The 17,073-nt window shown below is 36.7% G+C and overlaps 1 protein-coding gene, 1 long non-coding RNA gene and 1 pseudogene across 2 annotated transcripts; 1 reads left to right on the forward strand and 2 right to left on the reverse strand.

The window, feature by feature from the left end:
- Positions 1-5,524: 5,524 nt before the first annotated feature.
- On the reverse strand, positions 5,525-14,012 carry LOC114005616 (uncharacterized). Its single transcript, XR_003547445.1, has 3 exons — positions 14,000-14,012; positions 10,442-10,445; positions 5,525-5,612 (listed from the first exon to the last, which is right to left on the reverse strand). It is a non-coding gene; the product is annotated as an uncharacterized LOC114005616 (long non-coding RNA).
- LOC102497256 (olfactory receptor 52M1) lies at positions 11,935-12,879 on the forward strand. The gene has a single exon (XM_006165963.1). The coding sequence runs from the start codon at positions 11,935-11,937 to the stop codon at positions 12,877-12,879; it is 945 nt and encodes a 314-aa protein (XP_006166025.1).
- Positions 14,013-16,207: 2,195 nt separating the features above from the next.
- LOC102497676 (olfactory receptor 52A1-like) overlaps positions 16,208-17,073 on the reverse strand; it is a 935-nt pseudogene continuing 69 nt past the window's right edge.

Below are 17,073 nucleotides of genomic sequence, written 5' to 3' on the forward strand. Positions count from 1 at the left end.
AAGGAAGGAAGGAAGGAAGGAAGGAAGGAAGGAAGGAAGGAAGGGAGGGAGAGAAAGGAAAGAAAGAAAGAAAGAAAAGAAAAAAAAGAAAACAGAAAAACAAAAAGAAAAAGAAATAAAAACAAGACCATACCTTTGGCAGAAACACATACAAAGATATAAATAAACACATTGCAGCTGTTGATTTTTCATATGCCTAGAGTGTTTCAGGCCAGCTGAGCCAGGGACTGCAACCATGGTTGGCATGTGGCTTCCAGGTCTACAATTCAGTATACTATCGATTGTAACACAGAAGTTGGACCATGAAATCTTTTCTTTTCTTACTTCTAGAAATAACTGCTTAACATCTGGCATATTTCTACTGTATTCCATATACTCTACGGAATACTACTCAGGCATAAAAAATAAGAAGACCTTGGCTTTTGAAAGAAAGTCGATGAAAATGGAAGATTTACTGCTGAGTGAGGCAAGCCAGGATATGAAGGAGAGACATTGTATGTGTCCATTTAGCATATAACGACTGTCCACACTCTATAGCTGAAACTGAATGACTAGAGGATATAGAAACATAGGAAATGTTTATAAATACCAGATGCAGTGTGGGAAGAGGTGGGTGAAGAGAGAGAGACTGATGAAGGACATTAAGGAGAAAAGCAGAGAGGGACAAAGAAATGGGTTATTATCTGTTGAAGCTAACGTGTGTAATATTCTCAACTGGATTGATGAGAAATGTATACATGTTGGAATACTCACTTTGCAAGTTAAGTGTTATATGTGATTGGATGTATAAAAGAAACTGACATTGTATGTCCCCACTTAATATATACCGAGTGTCCACACTCTATGACTGAAACTGACTGACTAAAGGATATAGAAACACAATATATGGATGTAAATAGGTCTGAGAATGGGCATTTAGAAGAAAAATAGGGAGGCAAAGCGTTAATGAGACAAAGAAATGTGGTATTATCTGTTGAAGATATTTTACAGTTTTATCAACTGGACTAGGGAGAAATGTTCACCTGTTGAAATATTCACTTTTTAAGTTAAATAATGTGATCTAATGTATAAAAGAAAATGAAATTTAAAAAATGTAAAAATTAAAAAATATTAAAAAGTGTATTACTTAACACATTTCACATGGGTAGAAAATTAGCATAGTAGTACTTACTTTACCTCTCACTAATTATATCTAAAATGATGATACTGTTAATATTTATGATTTTATGCATTATATATATATAGATATTTATATCTATATCTATATATATATATATACACAATAATGATCATGCTAAAAAATAGATGACACTGACATTAGGATAATTTGAGAAGACTGAAATCGAACATAGGTTTATAGTCATGTGGGAAAAGTACAAATTTAACCTTAGCAATGACTGTGCTCTTGTAGCAATCTCAGGCTTGCACATGACAGTCTTGCATGTAGAAAATCTTAATGAATCCACAAAAAAGTCTACTAGAGCTAACAGGAAATTCACCAAATTTCAGAGTAAAAAACTAATATACAAAAATCAATTTATCTATATACATTAGCAATAATAAATATAAAATTAAATTAATAAAACAATTTTATCTCCTAGCAGGTGGTGTGGTGGTTAAGGCAGTGGGCTCTCACATGGCTGACCGCAGTTTGAGTACTGAACCTGGTGACTTGCATTCTCACTTTCTCGCTCTCTTTTTCTCTCTTTGTCTCTCTCTGGTGAGTGCAACTTTAATTTGCCCTTCCGCAAATGAAATAATAATAATAAATTAAATAAACAATTATTTTTTTTAAAACCTGAATCATTGAGGATGTGTATAATCGTCTCAACTAGGCTGGACTGAGGTGTGTATCATGTTGGGTAAAGTCTCTTCACAATCTAAATGATGTATAGCGATTTAATGTGTGAATAATAATAATAATAATAATAAACTTCAATTGTTCTATTAATAATGGACATAATAGTATTTAAAATGTTAACATTGCTAAGCATAGTAATGGTTATTTCATAATGAAAGACATTTCAAGCAACCAAAAGTCATAATCTTTTAAATTTATATGAAACTAATAATCACTTAAAACACTAAAAAATTTATACAGGTGTTGGGACCAGCAGATGGTGTAATGGTTACATTACTGGACCATAACATGGTCAACTGAAGTTCAAGTCCTGGAACCGGTGGCTTGAAACTCATGATAGACTCATGTGTGGGGGTCCAAAATGCTGAGAAGAGAAGAGATTACATGTCCATTCCCCCTGGGAGAGTGATTTCTCACTTTCTGTCTGACACTCTGGTAAGTGTGCACATGTCCTATATCAAAAATCTCTCTTAAAAAGACAAAGAAAAACTTTATAAAGGTATGGACCTAGAAATCAACTAAAGGTAGACTATTTAGAGCTCTCCCTAGCAATGATTATCAGCTGAGACAAAGTCTTCAAGGGGATTGGGAAAATTTACAGGAAACAGGGACACTTAAAATATTGCAGATATTCTTTGAATGGAGGTTATTTACATGTAGAAGCTAGAAGTGGGCTAAAAGTAGGGACAAGTAACAGAGAAGTTGGAAGTACTGACCAAGTCTTGTCCATTTGGGATTAATTGGTCCTAGGCAGTCTTATACTCTGAGGGACATTCCTCTCCTCCCCACCTGTGAAAGCAACACCCACACAAAGTTTACGTGTTTTCGTGATCTTATATTTTTTTCTTGATCAGCCCCCAAATCCTCAAACTCTATAATGTCCCATGTTATGCGAATTATATTTTCCATTTGTCTATTAAACTGCTGCTGTGATATGAAGTGTATTAGAACTTCTTAATTATGCTTTCAAATGCCATAAAGTTACAGTCAAGAACAGGTCACTGGGTCCTTAAGGGAGCATTTGTTTTATGTATTCCTTTTCTTTTTTAAAAAAATAATTTACCAGAGGGCATACTCGTCCTTGGGGATGAGGGAGAGTGAAAAAACACACCCTATAGGGGATGGCTACACCATAATCACTTTCCCTTTATCTCTCTTTTCAGGATTTTGGACACTTGCACACACATGTCTGTCATGTTTCTCCTGTTACCAGGTCTGGAACTCAAACCTCAGCAGATAACCTCAGCCACCATTACTACCACACTTCAGGCCTAGCCCCTGTATTATGATTTAAAGAGAACTAATGAGGCTCAAGAACTTGAATCCATCTCTGGGTGTTAGAAGACAAGACACCTGAGACTATATGGCTTCTGGAGAGAATACATTTACATACCAAGGTTTTTTAGTAACAAGGAAACCCTTTTGATAGATGATGGGAAAGGGAGGGGTGGGGGTTTTTCCTCCTTTCACTTTAAAAGCACACATTCTTTGCCTATGGGCTGTGTAGGTACTTCTACGGGACAAATAATCTCTTATATCACATAAAGACAAGGATAAAGAGGAGCTCATGTATTTATTATTTACCATGAGATATATAATAAGAAATCTAAACTTAATATATCTCTGTTTCAGAACACCTAGTATGCATATTCAAAATAAATTAATTAAGATGACTGCATCTGAGAGAGTATGATCACATGAGAGAGGAAAGGGAATTTAGGGCACATGTAAAAGTTGAGGGGCTGGAAAGTAGTGTGGTGATTAAGGTGCTGGAGTCCCATATGGCTGACTGTGGTGTGAGTGTCGGATCTGGCGGCTAGCTTTCTCACTTTCTCTCTCTCTCTTTCTGTCTCTCTTGTCAAATAAAAAAGAATAACAATAATAATAATAAATTAAAATAAATTTTAAAAAATAGTTGATGTATTTTACACTTACTAAAGCAGAGTGAGGGTTTGAGGTGAGAAGTAACAATGAGTATTTGAAGATGCAGCACAGGAGGGAAGCAGATGGAAAGTTGTGAGATAGTAGGTGGAAAATGTATGACCTAAACGTGAGATTGTGGAAAGGTTTATGTTACTATTAGTGATGATATCTAGGGTATAGAATGGGAGATACTCCTATAGCAGGATAGGGTACAAGACCTTTAGAGGAGAAGAGATGAAGAAATAGAAAACGTAGGTAAGTGACATCATGAGGAACTGAAACAAGAACACTTTCAGAAGAGGATAAATGGCCTAGCAACTAACATACACAACAGAGGTGCAATAATTCCTTATTCAGACCTGGGAGACACACAGCAGGTGTAAAAGAAATAAAATAACAGCTCAGTGTCATAGTGGTTAAGGTGGCTAGATCCCACATAAATAACCATTCAATATGATTCCTAGACCCAGTGGCTTGAAAAACACACCAGGTGTGCATGAATGCCCAAAATTCTGAAAGTAAGGAGAGAAAGAAGGGATTTCAGCATGACCATGCCCCATGGAGGATTGAACTGGGGGAGCCCCAAACCTTAGAGAACATGCCCATAATATTTACTGGTCCCACAGGATACATGTAGAGGCCCAGCAAGGGAAGACATGAGTCTGTTTACGTAAGCAGGACAGGACACTCTACTGTAGGCAGGTGGAGAATGGTCCATGCCATCATTGAGCACAGGTCCAGGTTACACACGTTAAGATCAAAGAGTGTATACATCACCTGTATGATCAACATAGACTCCCCGGCTTCGAGGTAGGATGTGGTTTCTGTAAATAATGTCAAGAACTACAATAAAGGTCAGGCTATCAGCTGGCGAATCACTAGACAGTGTATATTAATTTAATGCCTCTGATCTTATGATAGTGATGTGGGAGAAAGGGGTGCCTACCTCTGGAACAGCCCCAGCCATGAGACAGTTTTGTAAAATAAGAAAAAAGTCATGAGATTTTCACAGGGCCCAGTCAAAGCAGCAGTTAGGTTTCATGGAAATAGGGAAAAGAGAGACGGGGAGGAAAGCTCACCATATGGCGCCTACCTGCTGGGGTGTTTTCTTGCTTTCTCTCTCTCTTTCTTTGTCTCTCTTCAATGAATGCCCATGCCCTCTGGCAAATTTATAAAAATTTATTAAAATAATGACATCTTCTTCATAACTCTCCCTTGAGGTCATGATGTTCTTTTTTTATTTATATAACCAAATTGTGATTTATTTTTGGAGAAAAATAATTGGAACAGGTTTTTCCAGTAAAGGGGAGAAGGTACAGAAAGAGATCATACCCTGGTTACATGTTCATGACCACATTCTATACAACGTGCATGAGTTCAACATGTATTCAATGATAACATGAACATTTATGATTTCAAAACTCCCACTTGCCAAAGTTGTAAATTCGTAAATGTTGCAATAAATACCGCGAGATAAGTATATTTTTTAAATGGAAGTCTTTGACAGTGTTTATATATCAACCCAATTGTATAGCAAATAAGTAGACATTACAGCTAGTTCCCACTTAATTTCTTCATAATATGGCTGTCTGGTGTTGCATTAGTGAAGATACTTCCTACAACTACAAGGGTACCCCAAAGACTATGACGAATCACTTTATAGCAGTCAAGATCACCAACAGAGACTCCTAAATGCCAATAGTGCTCATCTGTTTCAAAAAGAGTGCTGTTTGTATATGCTCCAAAAAATGCTCAATCAGATGATGGGTCAATAAAGTCAGCCCAATAGCCTTCAGCTCGAAGAGCATAGCAGATTTCCTTAGCACCACTGATTGGAGGAGTCCAACCCGGTGGGGCTCCAGGACCCGTCTGAGCCCTTTGACCTTTGAGCATCGCTTCCGGTCAGTTCAGTAAGTTGGCAAGGCCGCTACTGAATGCCCCCCGACCTTGGAACAAGCTTGGGTCACTTAGCATGTCGGCAAGGCCGCTTGCTATTCGCTCCGGGACTGTGATAGCCTTGCTGGGAAGTGACCCCCCTCTGACTCCCCGATATAATACTATAAGAGAATTACATAGCTCCCTCATACATCTTGAGTGTGTGGTAAGATTTCCCGAAAAGTCCACATGAGACTCATCAGAACCTGAAGATCCTGCAGTTGAAAAGTCTTTGGGATCGACAACCCTTTTAACCAAAGAGCAAAATCCTGGGAGATAGGAAACCAGTCTGACTCTGTTACAGAGCACATTGGCCATCTCTAGAGGAGAGGACGGTCGCAAGATAGCTCTCCTTTGTGAAGTTATGCAGAGAGCTGTGGCCCAAAGCCAGGCGAATTTGGAGGGGCCTAGCATGGGCCGACACCATCCGTACCAGCCACGACCACCGCCTCCAGCTGACTCGGAACCCGACTCCCCTCAGTCAAAATGGCGGCGGTGAAGAGAGGTCATGATGTTCTATCTGTAACCTTATTATTATTATTATTATTATTATTTAGTTTTTTTCCTAGTTTTTTTTTTCCTTTAGTATCTACTATCGGATACATGTACTCACCAGAAAGAGAGACAAAGAGAGAGAGACAGAGAGAGAGGGAGAGAGAGGATGAGAAATCACACCAAAAAGGGCATGGCCATTTTGCAATCCCTTCTCCTCAGGATTTAGGGCATACGCAAACTCACACTTAGAGTCATTTTCAAGTTGCTGGGTCTAGAACTCCAACGGTACAGTTAGTCATGTGGGATCCAGCCACCTAACCTCCATCCCACCTGTAACCTTAAAATGAACAGGAAACTGGGAAGGCATAAACAAGAAAAATGGGGAAGAATATTAGAGGTAGAAGCAAAATCATGAATCAATCTTTCAAAGAACATAGCACCAAAAAAACTCTCCAAAATGGCTGAGACTTGAAAACTTGAGGATGAGTTGTAGAGCTGAAAGCCATGCCAGAGGAGAGGAGGGGCCAGATTTTAAAGGCTCTTGCCAATCACTTTGGATGTTGTCACTTATAACCATTGGAATTAATTGCTTTGGATAACAAAGAGTGTAGGTTTGATTCAGGCATATGCCATTTCTGAAACCTAGTAAGAGTGATTAAGAAAGTTAAATACAGAACCACGGATATCTGGATTGGGTTCCTGATGTCGCACTCTATCAGCTGTAAAACTTTGCACAACTCTTTAAATCTATCAGTCTTTCTGTTTTTTCATCTGTGTAGTGGTACTTTTTGTTGGTTTGTTTCCAAAGGCTGTTTTAAAAAATCAAGTGAGCGAAGGGATTTTTAAGCACTCAGCATAGGACCTATCAGATGAGGTCTTTCAGTACACGAGTATAATCTATTTCCTTAGTTTTACGGTTTTATGTTTTTCCTTATATATTCAGCAAATACATTCCATACCAAAACATGCAGTAGACTTTTGGGAAACCATAATATCTTTATTTATTATCTTAAGAGTTAGTTTATGGTAATTATTCCCCTAAAAGAAAGGTAAGTTTTTAGTTTGGGAAAAGGCCCCTTATCCCAGAGGGACACTGATTCCCTTGCCACCTACAACCTTTAGTGAATTGGGATCTAGAGTCAGTTGAGCTCCAGGTCATGTTCACCAGATGCACTTCTTTGCAACTGATCCTTGTAGACAGTGGATCACTGGAGTTTTCAATTTGTGTGAGTTAAGTTAGAGATACAGGACAGGAAAAGAGAGGAGAGGATGACATTCCAACATCTGCACTTACAGAATTATGAGATACTCAGAAAGGTAATGTGCAGTCCTTTGACTATCTTCTGTAAAGTTAAGAATAAGACCATAGGTATATACCAAGAAGGAGAAGTAGACTGAGGTAATAACTGCTATGTAGTCAACTCATTGGTGAGCCAAAGTTTAAAAAGGACAGAGCCATAGTTACTCCAAATCAGAATTAAAGTATCATTAAATCTGCTTAGGTAGGACAGAGACAACTGTGAGCAGAGAATTCCTGCTTTCCTCTATTTAGCATCAGAGGTTGATAAATCACGGTACCTTTCGTGGGTGGAAAAATATGGAGGAGTAAGGTGAAAAATGTGTGTGACTCTTCCTTGAGGGAATGATTTGGGCAAGAACAAGCAGTAGCCAGCCCTATCTTTCCACTTTCTTTTTTTTTTAAAAAAATTATTATTATTACTTATTTTTACATTTAATCACTCTATAACTTTATAGCATATAGAGTGAATTTTCCCATTATGAGGACTACCCAGTCAATAAAAAAATGAAACCTTGGTATTCGATATAAAGTGGATGAATGTGGAAGATTTAATGCTAAGTGGAGTAAAATAGACTATGAAAAAGAGGCAATACACAGAACCATTTAATATATACCAAATGTCTGCACTCTGTCAGCAAAATAGACTATGAAAAAGAGGCTCTACACAGAACCAGTTAATATATACCAAATGTCTGCACTCTGTCAGAAACTGAAAGACTGGAAAGTATACAGCCTTAGAGAGCAACTGTGGATACTAGAGACAGCAGCAGAGGAGGGTGGAAAATAGGGGGTGGGTTTCAGGGATGGAATCCAATTTTTTTTTTTTTTTTAGAAACAGTCCAGACCACTACATTCTATTAGGCATATTAGCTATTATTATATTAGATATAATTAATATTCAAGCCAGTTAATCTTTAGAGATAAGAAAAGGTATAAAATATAGAAAAATTTTAGACACGCTGAAATTTGAGAGACATAAAAGTATCTCCCAAATAGATTTTCTAAAAAAAAGAGTTGCTTTTATCTTTCTGCCTACCACTTTTATACCCAGTCATTGGGTATAAAAGGGTAGACATACAAATGAGTCTGATGAAAAAAAATCACAGTATGTTTTATTAGGTGCAACAATGTGTTTTACTTGTGTTTGTGAATGGGAATTTATTTAAATGCATCTGTGGATATTGAATGCACTTATTTGAGTAGTGAAGAGGTGTGCTTAAAGGAGTGTTTGCAAAGTATTAGAAAACAAATTGAAATACCTTGTGTGCTTGAATCTCTAGCTACTATAATTTATGATTATATATGAGAAAATTTCAGATGCATAAAAATCTGCTTCTTCACCTCTATAGACATGTGTAAGTACAGTTGGGTAGCTCTTTTCTGAATAAGTGATAATTTAAAAAGATGTTCTGGGAGCAGAGAAATGTAAATAGGTTCAGTTATTCTGGAAGTGGAGATCTGGGTAATTAAAAAAAAAAAAAACCCAGTGAAGCATTAATTGGCTCGGAATCAACCTTCATTGAATTGCTGTCTCCCTATTCCTAGAGTCCTATCTGGAAATCATGGCAGAGCAAACCAGTGAGAAAGATCTGGCAAGGAGCAAAAGTTCTTTTATTTCACTGTACAAAGAGGTGGCAGGGACACTTGTCTCAATGCTGGTATATAGGCATCTTGTATAAATCTAACTAAATTCTAGAAATACCATTGCATTGATGAAAGTTTGGGGAAGTGGCATAGAACAAACAATAATTAACAGCATGGTTTGGAGCCCCTAGATTATGCGACCACGAGCGTTTTCCTGTTAAGAAGCATCATTCCATACGAGTTTTTGGATTGGTTCATAGGAATAACCTCATTATGCTACAGTTTCTAAGCCGAGGAAAGTTCGATATTGTGAGACAGACGTCATAATAACAATATGTTAGTAAATATAATATGTCACAATTGGACGTCTATTAGAAATGTCAAAGAATGTACGAACATGTGAACACAGAGTAATCTGTGCAAATGTCTCCCAGAAGTAATTCAGTGAAGAGTCTGTGAGGAAATGACTTGGGATCTAAATTACTGCTACAAGATGAGCAATATTTTGTGAAAAGAAATGAAAAAGGGGGCGAGAGGTTGCAATCAAAAGAGTATAAAACATTCACAATTTTACAAATATGGTACATTTGAGAAATAGTTAGAATTTTGCTCTTACTCTGCTGGGGATATAGAAAGAGTAGGTAGTGAAGATATACACTTTATAGACTGAGTAACTGAGAAATAAGAGATAGTAAGCAGAGGGAAACTTAAACTTAATTATGGAAATAAGTGAATTTAATAGAAGGGCATAGGAAAAAAACTGACATTGACAATGAAATCAGAAGAAAGAAAATTAAAAAAAACAGAATGGCATTGCTGAGATAGTTGCTATATTTTAAGGCTTATTAAGCTTTATCCCTTCTGACAAAGTGTAAATAATTAAAAGTATAAAATAAATAATCATTTTATAAAGCACAGATCAGGTGGAAAATTTCCAAATAATTTTAGTAATATTTTTAACCACATGTCTAATCAGTTTCATATGCTCTATACCCACCCCAAAATACTCGATAATGCAAGTCATATTTTTGTTTAATTAATGAGACACTGGCTAGACTTTACAAATTACACTAGAATATACAGCGTTCTATATTTCCAATCTCATCACTATTAAATTCAATATATCTTTAGTTAACTAATAAACATCACAAAGGGTATGTTGCTTAAAAGATAAATCAAAATTTCAAGAAAGATATACAAAAACATTGTTATTGACTTAAACTTATTTCAAGATTATATTTCAGCTACTTTGATGTAGATGTAGAATATATACCTATAAAATCTGCAGATTGTGGATTAAATTTAAGGTCTGAACATGAAAAATGTTTAATAATAACAGGAACTTGACTATGATTATTTAAAAGTATTTTCTAAGATAATACACCTTACCAAGTTTAAGTGAAAAGTCTAATTTTTAAAATATTTGCTTAAAATCATCTTGAGGATGTTGACCTTAAAAATTATACAAAATATTGATAGGTTATAGCTGACTATATTTAACATGTGACAAACAATAAATTTGTCAAATTTGTCTAATGAAAATAGTTGGATTGTCATTAAATGTTATGTTAGAATTTTTGTGTCTCAGTCATTTTCCTATTATATCATTGCATTATCTGTAACACTCCAGATTAGTGAAATTGGGGAAAAAGAACTATATTTAGTTCAATGTGTTTCCAGATAACAATAAATATAAATAAAGATATGAGAACAATGTCTTTTTTATTAGGAGCATCTAAAATTATTTTTCTTTTTTTTCTTCAGATGAAAGTTAACTAAGATTACAATGATATGTAAAATTCAAAATAGATTCTGGGTACATTAATCTCTGACATGACTGATGTATTTTATAAGCAACAAAAGTTAAGAAACATAATACACACAGTAATGTACAGAAGCCTTTGATTTCTGGGGCTGGCCCCATGGTATAAGGGAGCTGGACCTCACGTGACTGACAGTTCCTCAAATCCCAGTCCCAGCTGCTTGAAAAACACTGGAGGCGTAAGTGTGTGCATGCCCCAAATCCTGACAGTATGGAGAAATGGAGAAGAGATTGCAATGTGACCACTCCCCATTGATGTGGTGCTTTCATCTCCCTCTTTCTCTGTCTCTCTCTAGTGAAGGCACAGGCCCTCTGGCAAATTAAAAAAATATATTTTTAGATTTCTGAAAACTGGGCTTAAAGTAAATGACTATGTAAATTGGAACTATTTCACTTTTAAGAAGAGAGAAGCTGGTGGATACAGGGCTGGAGCCTCAGATTTTAAGACTACAGAAGACACCGAAGCCTGTAGAGTTCCATGTGTAAGGGACAGTACTGCCTCATGGCTCCTAGGGATTGGGGCTATGACAGGAGGAGGAGAAACAGACATAAAATGGACTAAGAAATGTGTAACCATAATAATTATACCTGGCAGTATTCTAATGTCAGCTCAAGAATTGTATTTTAGGACAACATTAAGAAGGAAACTGGGATAGATAAATTCTAAGATCTTTTCCATTTATAAAATCTGATGTCTCTATCAAAAGGCAATTTGGCTATGATTAAAAGAAATTGTGAGTTTAGAAAGTGGTTTTTAATCTTTTCTATGCATAAAAGGCTGAAAATAAAAAAAGATTCAGGACTGGATTTACAATTAGTACTTTGTGTCTGATTGTATAGTTTTATCTAGTATCACTCTAAATTGCGACCTTCAAAGTTCTCTAATGTGATGCTTTGGGAATCTTCCAGGTTTATTTTTTATGTGTTTCCAGATTTGATTGTAATGACTTTGGCAGAAAACTTTTGCCCTAAAGAAGAAGATTCCATTCACAAAATACAGATGGTGGCAGCATCATGGGACTAACCAATATGTCTTTGATGTCTCCAGACACTTTCTTTCTGATGGGCATCCCAGGACTAGAGCACCTACATGCCTGGATTGGGATTCCCTTCTGTTCCATGTATGTGGTGGCAGTGGTGGGGAACGTGACCATCCTGGCTGTGGTGAGGGCAGAGCGAAGCCTCCATGAGCCAATGTTCCTCTTCCTGTGCATGCTCTCGGTCACTGACCTGGTGCTCTCTACATCCACACTGCCCCGCATGCTCTGTCTCTTCTGGCTTGGAGCCCAGGACATTGCCTTTGATGCTTGCCTGACTCAAATGTTCTTCATCCATAGCTTTACTACCATGGAATCGGGCTTCTTCCTGGCCATGGCCATTGATCGTTATGTGGCCATCTGTGATCCTCTACGCCATACTACTATTCTCACCCACAGTCGCATTGCCAAAATGGGAGCTATGGTAGTTTTCCGTGGAGTGGCCTTCTTTTCTCCACACCCCATCCTGCTCAGACAGCTTCCCTACTGCAGAACACGAATCATTGCCCACACCTACTGTGAGTTCATGGCTGTGGTGAAGCTGGCATGTGTGGACACAGGAGCCACTAAGCGTTACAGCCTCAGTGTGGCCTCTGTCATCGGCTCCTGTGACGGCTTTTTCATTGCTGTGTCTTATGTTCTAATCCTCCGTGCAGTCTTTAGTCTTCCATCACGAGAAGCAAGTCTTAAAGCTCTAGGCACATGTGGCTCCCATGTCTGTGTTATCCTTGTTTTCTACTCCACAGCTGTATTTACCTTCCTGACTCACCGCTTTGGCCACAATGTGGCCCCCCAAATTCACATCTTCATCGCCAATATGTACCTTCTGGTACCACCCTTTCTTAACCCCATTGTTTATGGTATTAGGACCAAGAAAATTCGTGACCATGTCCTCAGTTCTCTAAGGGTAAAAGTTGCTTGATAATGCTCAAATTGTTTGCAGAGATGGTATCAGAATAGTACAGAGAGGACATAATTGTTCTGTTTTTCATACGTTAAAGATTCTCCCATAGAACTGAGACAGATTATTGAATTTTAATGGGAAGAATGGAAACATAATAGGAAATGCCCAATTCCAATGACACTGTGAAAGTGATGTGTTTTCTGTGCAGCAGTTGGGTTTTATCAAGCTTGCTGAGAACTTGATGGACAGAAAAGAGCTCTCTTACTGCACATGTTGTTTCCATCCTTGAGGCAACTGGGAGTAGTGTTTACTTTCAGATAAAGGAAGAAACCCATGAAAATTCCCACAAAAATTCCCCATGAAGAATCTGTAGCTGAAAAATTAATGAACATTGTCAATAATTTACAGAAGACAAAATTGCCAATTTAATACGCTATGAACATATCAACTAATTTTGCACCTATTCACGAGAACTGATATGCAAGACAAGCTGTTAATAAGTAAACGTAGACTAGTTTAACATTGCAATAATCCAGCCAACAGATCTTTAAACACTGTGTGACTCTTAGAATATTCTGTTTCCACCAAGAGGAAATTTTCCCATTGCTAGTCTATTACTTAAATTAATATAAGTTCTCGGGACCAGCAGTTAGCATAATGGCTATGTCGCTGGACTCCCATGTAGTCGACCGCAGTTTGCGTCCTGGACCCGGTGGCTTAAAACTCATGCCGGGCGTGTGTGTGTGCGTGCCTAAGATCCTGAGAGGAGAATGGAGGAGAAGGGATTGCGACGTGGTCATCCCCCTTGGGGTGTGATTTCTCGCTTTCTGTCTCTCTGACTCTGTCTGTCTGTCTGGCAAGTGCATGAGCCCTATAGCAAAAACGTCTCAAAATTATATATATATAAGTTCTCTTTAACCTTCATCACAGTCTCCTAAAAACACAAGCAACTACATGCAACACTCTATATACTTGAAAGCTTATTACCAAGACCCACTGACTTTTATTCAAATATGTCAGTTTTTGTAAGAAGGAAGTCTGTTATTACAAAAAACTCAGTTTAATGTTTTTGATGATTAAGCTACTGGCAATATTGACAATAAAGTTATAAAGAATATAAATATTTTATATGTGAAACTAAACTTTTTTTCTTAAAAAATGTGGCTTCTTCTTTCACTTCTTGAATTGCATTAAATGGAAACTACTCCAGAGGCACTCAAAAAATACATGCTGGATTTCATTGAAGTGATTACTTTTTAAATGATTTACAATTCGTATAGTATTTTATGCATCTTCTTTCATTTCTTACTATTTACCTTCACTTTAATCAAACAACTTATTTTTTATTCCTAAATTTTAGTTATGAATATGCCTTAGTTTTAAATAAAACTCTTAGGCTTACAAAAAAGTGATAAAACTACAGTGTTTCCATGTACAACACAAAGAATGACACCTAATATGAATCATGTACTTTGGGTGATAACAATGTATCGATGTAGATTTGTTCATTGGTTCATTGTAACAAATGAACAATACTGACACAAGGTGTTACTAACTGCAAACCGGTGGAAAAATGGCTTATAGAGCAGAGTTAAAGGGAACTCCAGGAACTTCAGGGAGGTAAGTATCTGTGTTTACTTTGCACATCTCTCTATTAAATACCATTCTTTGAATTTCTATATTTTCCCACTAGGACTACTTTAACAGTTCTTACTCAAGTTTTCAAATTACTATATCTTGCAGTTTTTTAAGTACTACATCCAGTGTATTGTGTGCATTGAAATCATGGTTATCTTTCTAAAAATTAAATTTAAACTCTTCAGTTGTTTATCAAAATAGAGCTATTGAGATTTTCTGTTTCTTTATTTTGAATTTTTGAAATTTATGTCTTTCAAGAATCATGCTTAATTTAGGGGCCAGAAGGTGGAGTGCTGATTGAGGTGATGAACTCCACATGGCCAACCACAGTTTGAGTTCCATATGTGGTGGCTTGCGTTCTCACTGTCTCTCTCTCTCTCTTCCTCTCTCTGTTTCTCTCTTGTAAGTGTATGTGTCCTATAGCAAATTAAAATAATAATAACAATAATAATAAATTAAACAAATAATCCCTCTTAAAAAAGAATTTTCTTTGGTTTATTTACATTATTGTGTTCCTTGGCATGCATCTTTTTACCATATTCTACTATTGATGCTTTAACGTCTGTGTTATGTAGTAATACGTAAATGGTTCAGGAGCCTGGAGAGGCTCCTTCTTTCTTCAGGTCAATGATCTGTATTTTCTCACTCCTTGCTTTATATCACTCTCTTTCTGATTTTGTAGTTATATTCTATTATTTGTTTAATATTTAATTTATACCAGTTTAATTATTATCATTTCCAACTTTCTATTTATGTTTAATTTTTCTTCTTTTTCTTATTTCTTGAGGTATTAATACCATTGATTTGTATGTATCTATATCTATCTAACAATTTACTTGTCTTACACATGCATCCATTAAACAAACCACTTCATAATACACGTTCATTTTAATGATACAAAAATAAATCTTTTACTGGGACAAAAAGCAAATTTTTATACAATTCAAATACGTATAGCTAAAACAATATTCATGATCTCAATAAAATTAAACTAGAACTCAATAAATAGCAAAAATTATCAAAAATACTTAAATATTTGTTAATCAAACAGCACATAACTCAATATGTCATGATTTAATACAGAAGTCACAGTGAATATTGACTTTTTTTCTAATTTAATAAGACTGAAAATACAATATGTCAAAGCATGGGGAATGCATCAAAGGTAGTGATTAATAAATTCATTGATGAAAATACATGTATCCCAAAAGAAAAACTTTGAAAATCATTTAATGAACATTTATTATCAACAAGCAAAGAACTGCAAATTCAATGCAAAGAAAATAAGAGAGAACAAACAATAAAGATTAGATTATATTACAGAGGCAAAGCATTAATGGGACAAAGATATGTGGTATGATCTGTTGAAGATATTTTATAGTTTTATCAACTGGACTAGGGAAAATGTTCACATGTTGAAATATTCACTTGGAAACCTAGATAATGTGACTGAATGTATAAAATAAAATGAAATAAAAAAGTAAATTAAAAAAGATTAGATTGGAAAACTAATATATTCAAATAAAACCTGATATATGTTTTATGTCAACCTATTTATACCTTTGGAAATGAATGCCTTTAAGGTCCAGCTTGATGATGTGAAATCAGAACAATGAGTCCATAGTTAAAACTGTCTCCAACTCTAGCAAATAAGAGCACCTTCTTTGTGGCCATAAATGATTGATGGATCATTGCTGAGATCCATGATTTATAGGAAGATCTGTGCCACACGCTTACGAATTACCATATTTTTTACACCATAGACAATAGGGTTGAGTGCAGGTGGCACAAGGAGGTAGATGGTCGATAGAAGAATGTGGGTCGAGGGAGCAACATGCCCAAAACGGTGGCTAAAGAAGGAGAAAAAGGCAAGAATATAAAACTCAAGAAAGACAAAAATATGAGCTGTGCATGTATTAATTGCTTTGAGCCGTGCCGCCTTTTGCTGTAGACGAAACACAGCCTGAAAAATCAAGACATAGGATACAACAATAAAAATCATGTCAAATCCCAGAATGGTAAAACCCACAAAAAGACCACATGTTTTGTTGATTCGGACATCTTCTGCAGACAGCTTGACCACAGCCATGTGTTCACAGTAAGAATGGGCAATGACTGTGGAATGGAAAACATGTAGCTTTTTGATTAGAACAGGCAAGAGAACAACCAGCACTGCTGCTCGAATTGCCACCACCACTATCACGCGACCGAGGACAGAAGGTGTGAGGATGGATGTGTGCCTCAAAGGATCACAGATTGCAATGTAGCGGTCAAAGGCCATGGCCAGCAGGATGCCAGACTCCATGCCCTGTAAGGCATGGATGAAGAACAGCTGGGCGAGGCAAGCATCAAAGGTCATAGAGCAGGATCTAAACCAAAAGATGGCCAACATCTTGGGAGCAATGGCTGCACAGAGTCCTACGTCAGTTGCTGCCAGAGCAGCCAGGAAGATGTACATAGGCTGGTGTAGGCTGCGCTCTGCTGGAATGATGACCAGCAAGACAACGTTTCCCAGAAGAGCCACTAAGCACACGGCACAAAAAGGGAACCCAATCCAAAACTGCACATGCTCTA

The sequence above is a fragment of the Tupaia chinensis genome, unplaced genomic scaffold (genome assembly GCF_000334495.1).
Source record: "Tupaia chinensis unplaced genomic scaffold, TupChi_1.0 Scaffold144110_1, whole genome shotgun sequence".
NCBI lineage: Eukaryota > Metazoa > Chordata > Mammalia > Scandentia > Tupaiidae > Tupaia > Tupaia belangeri.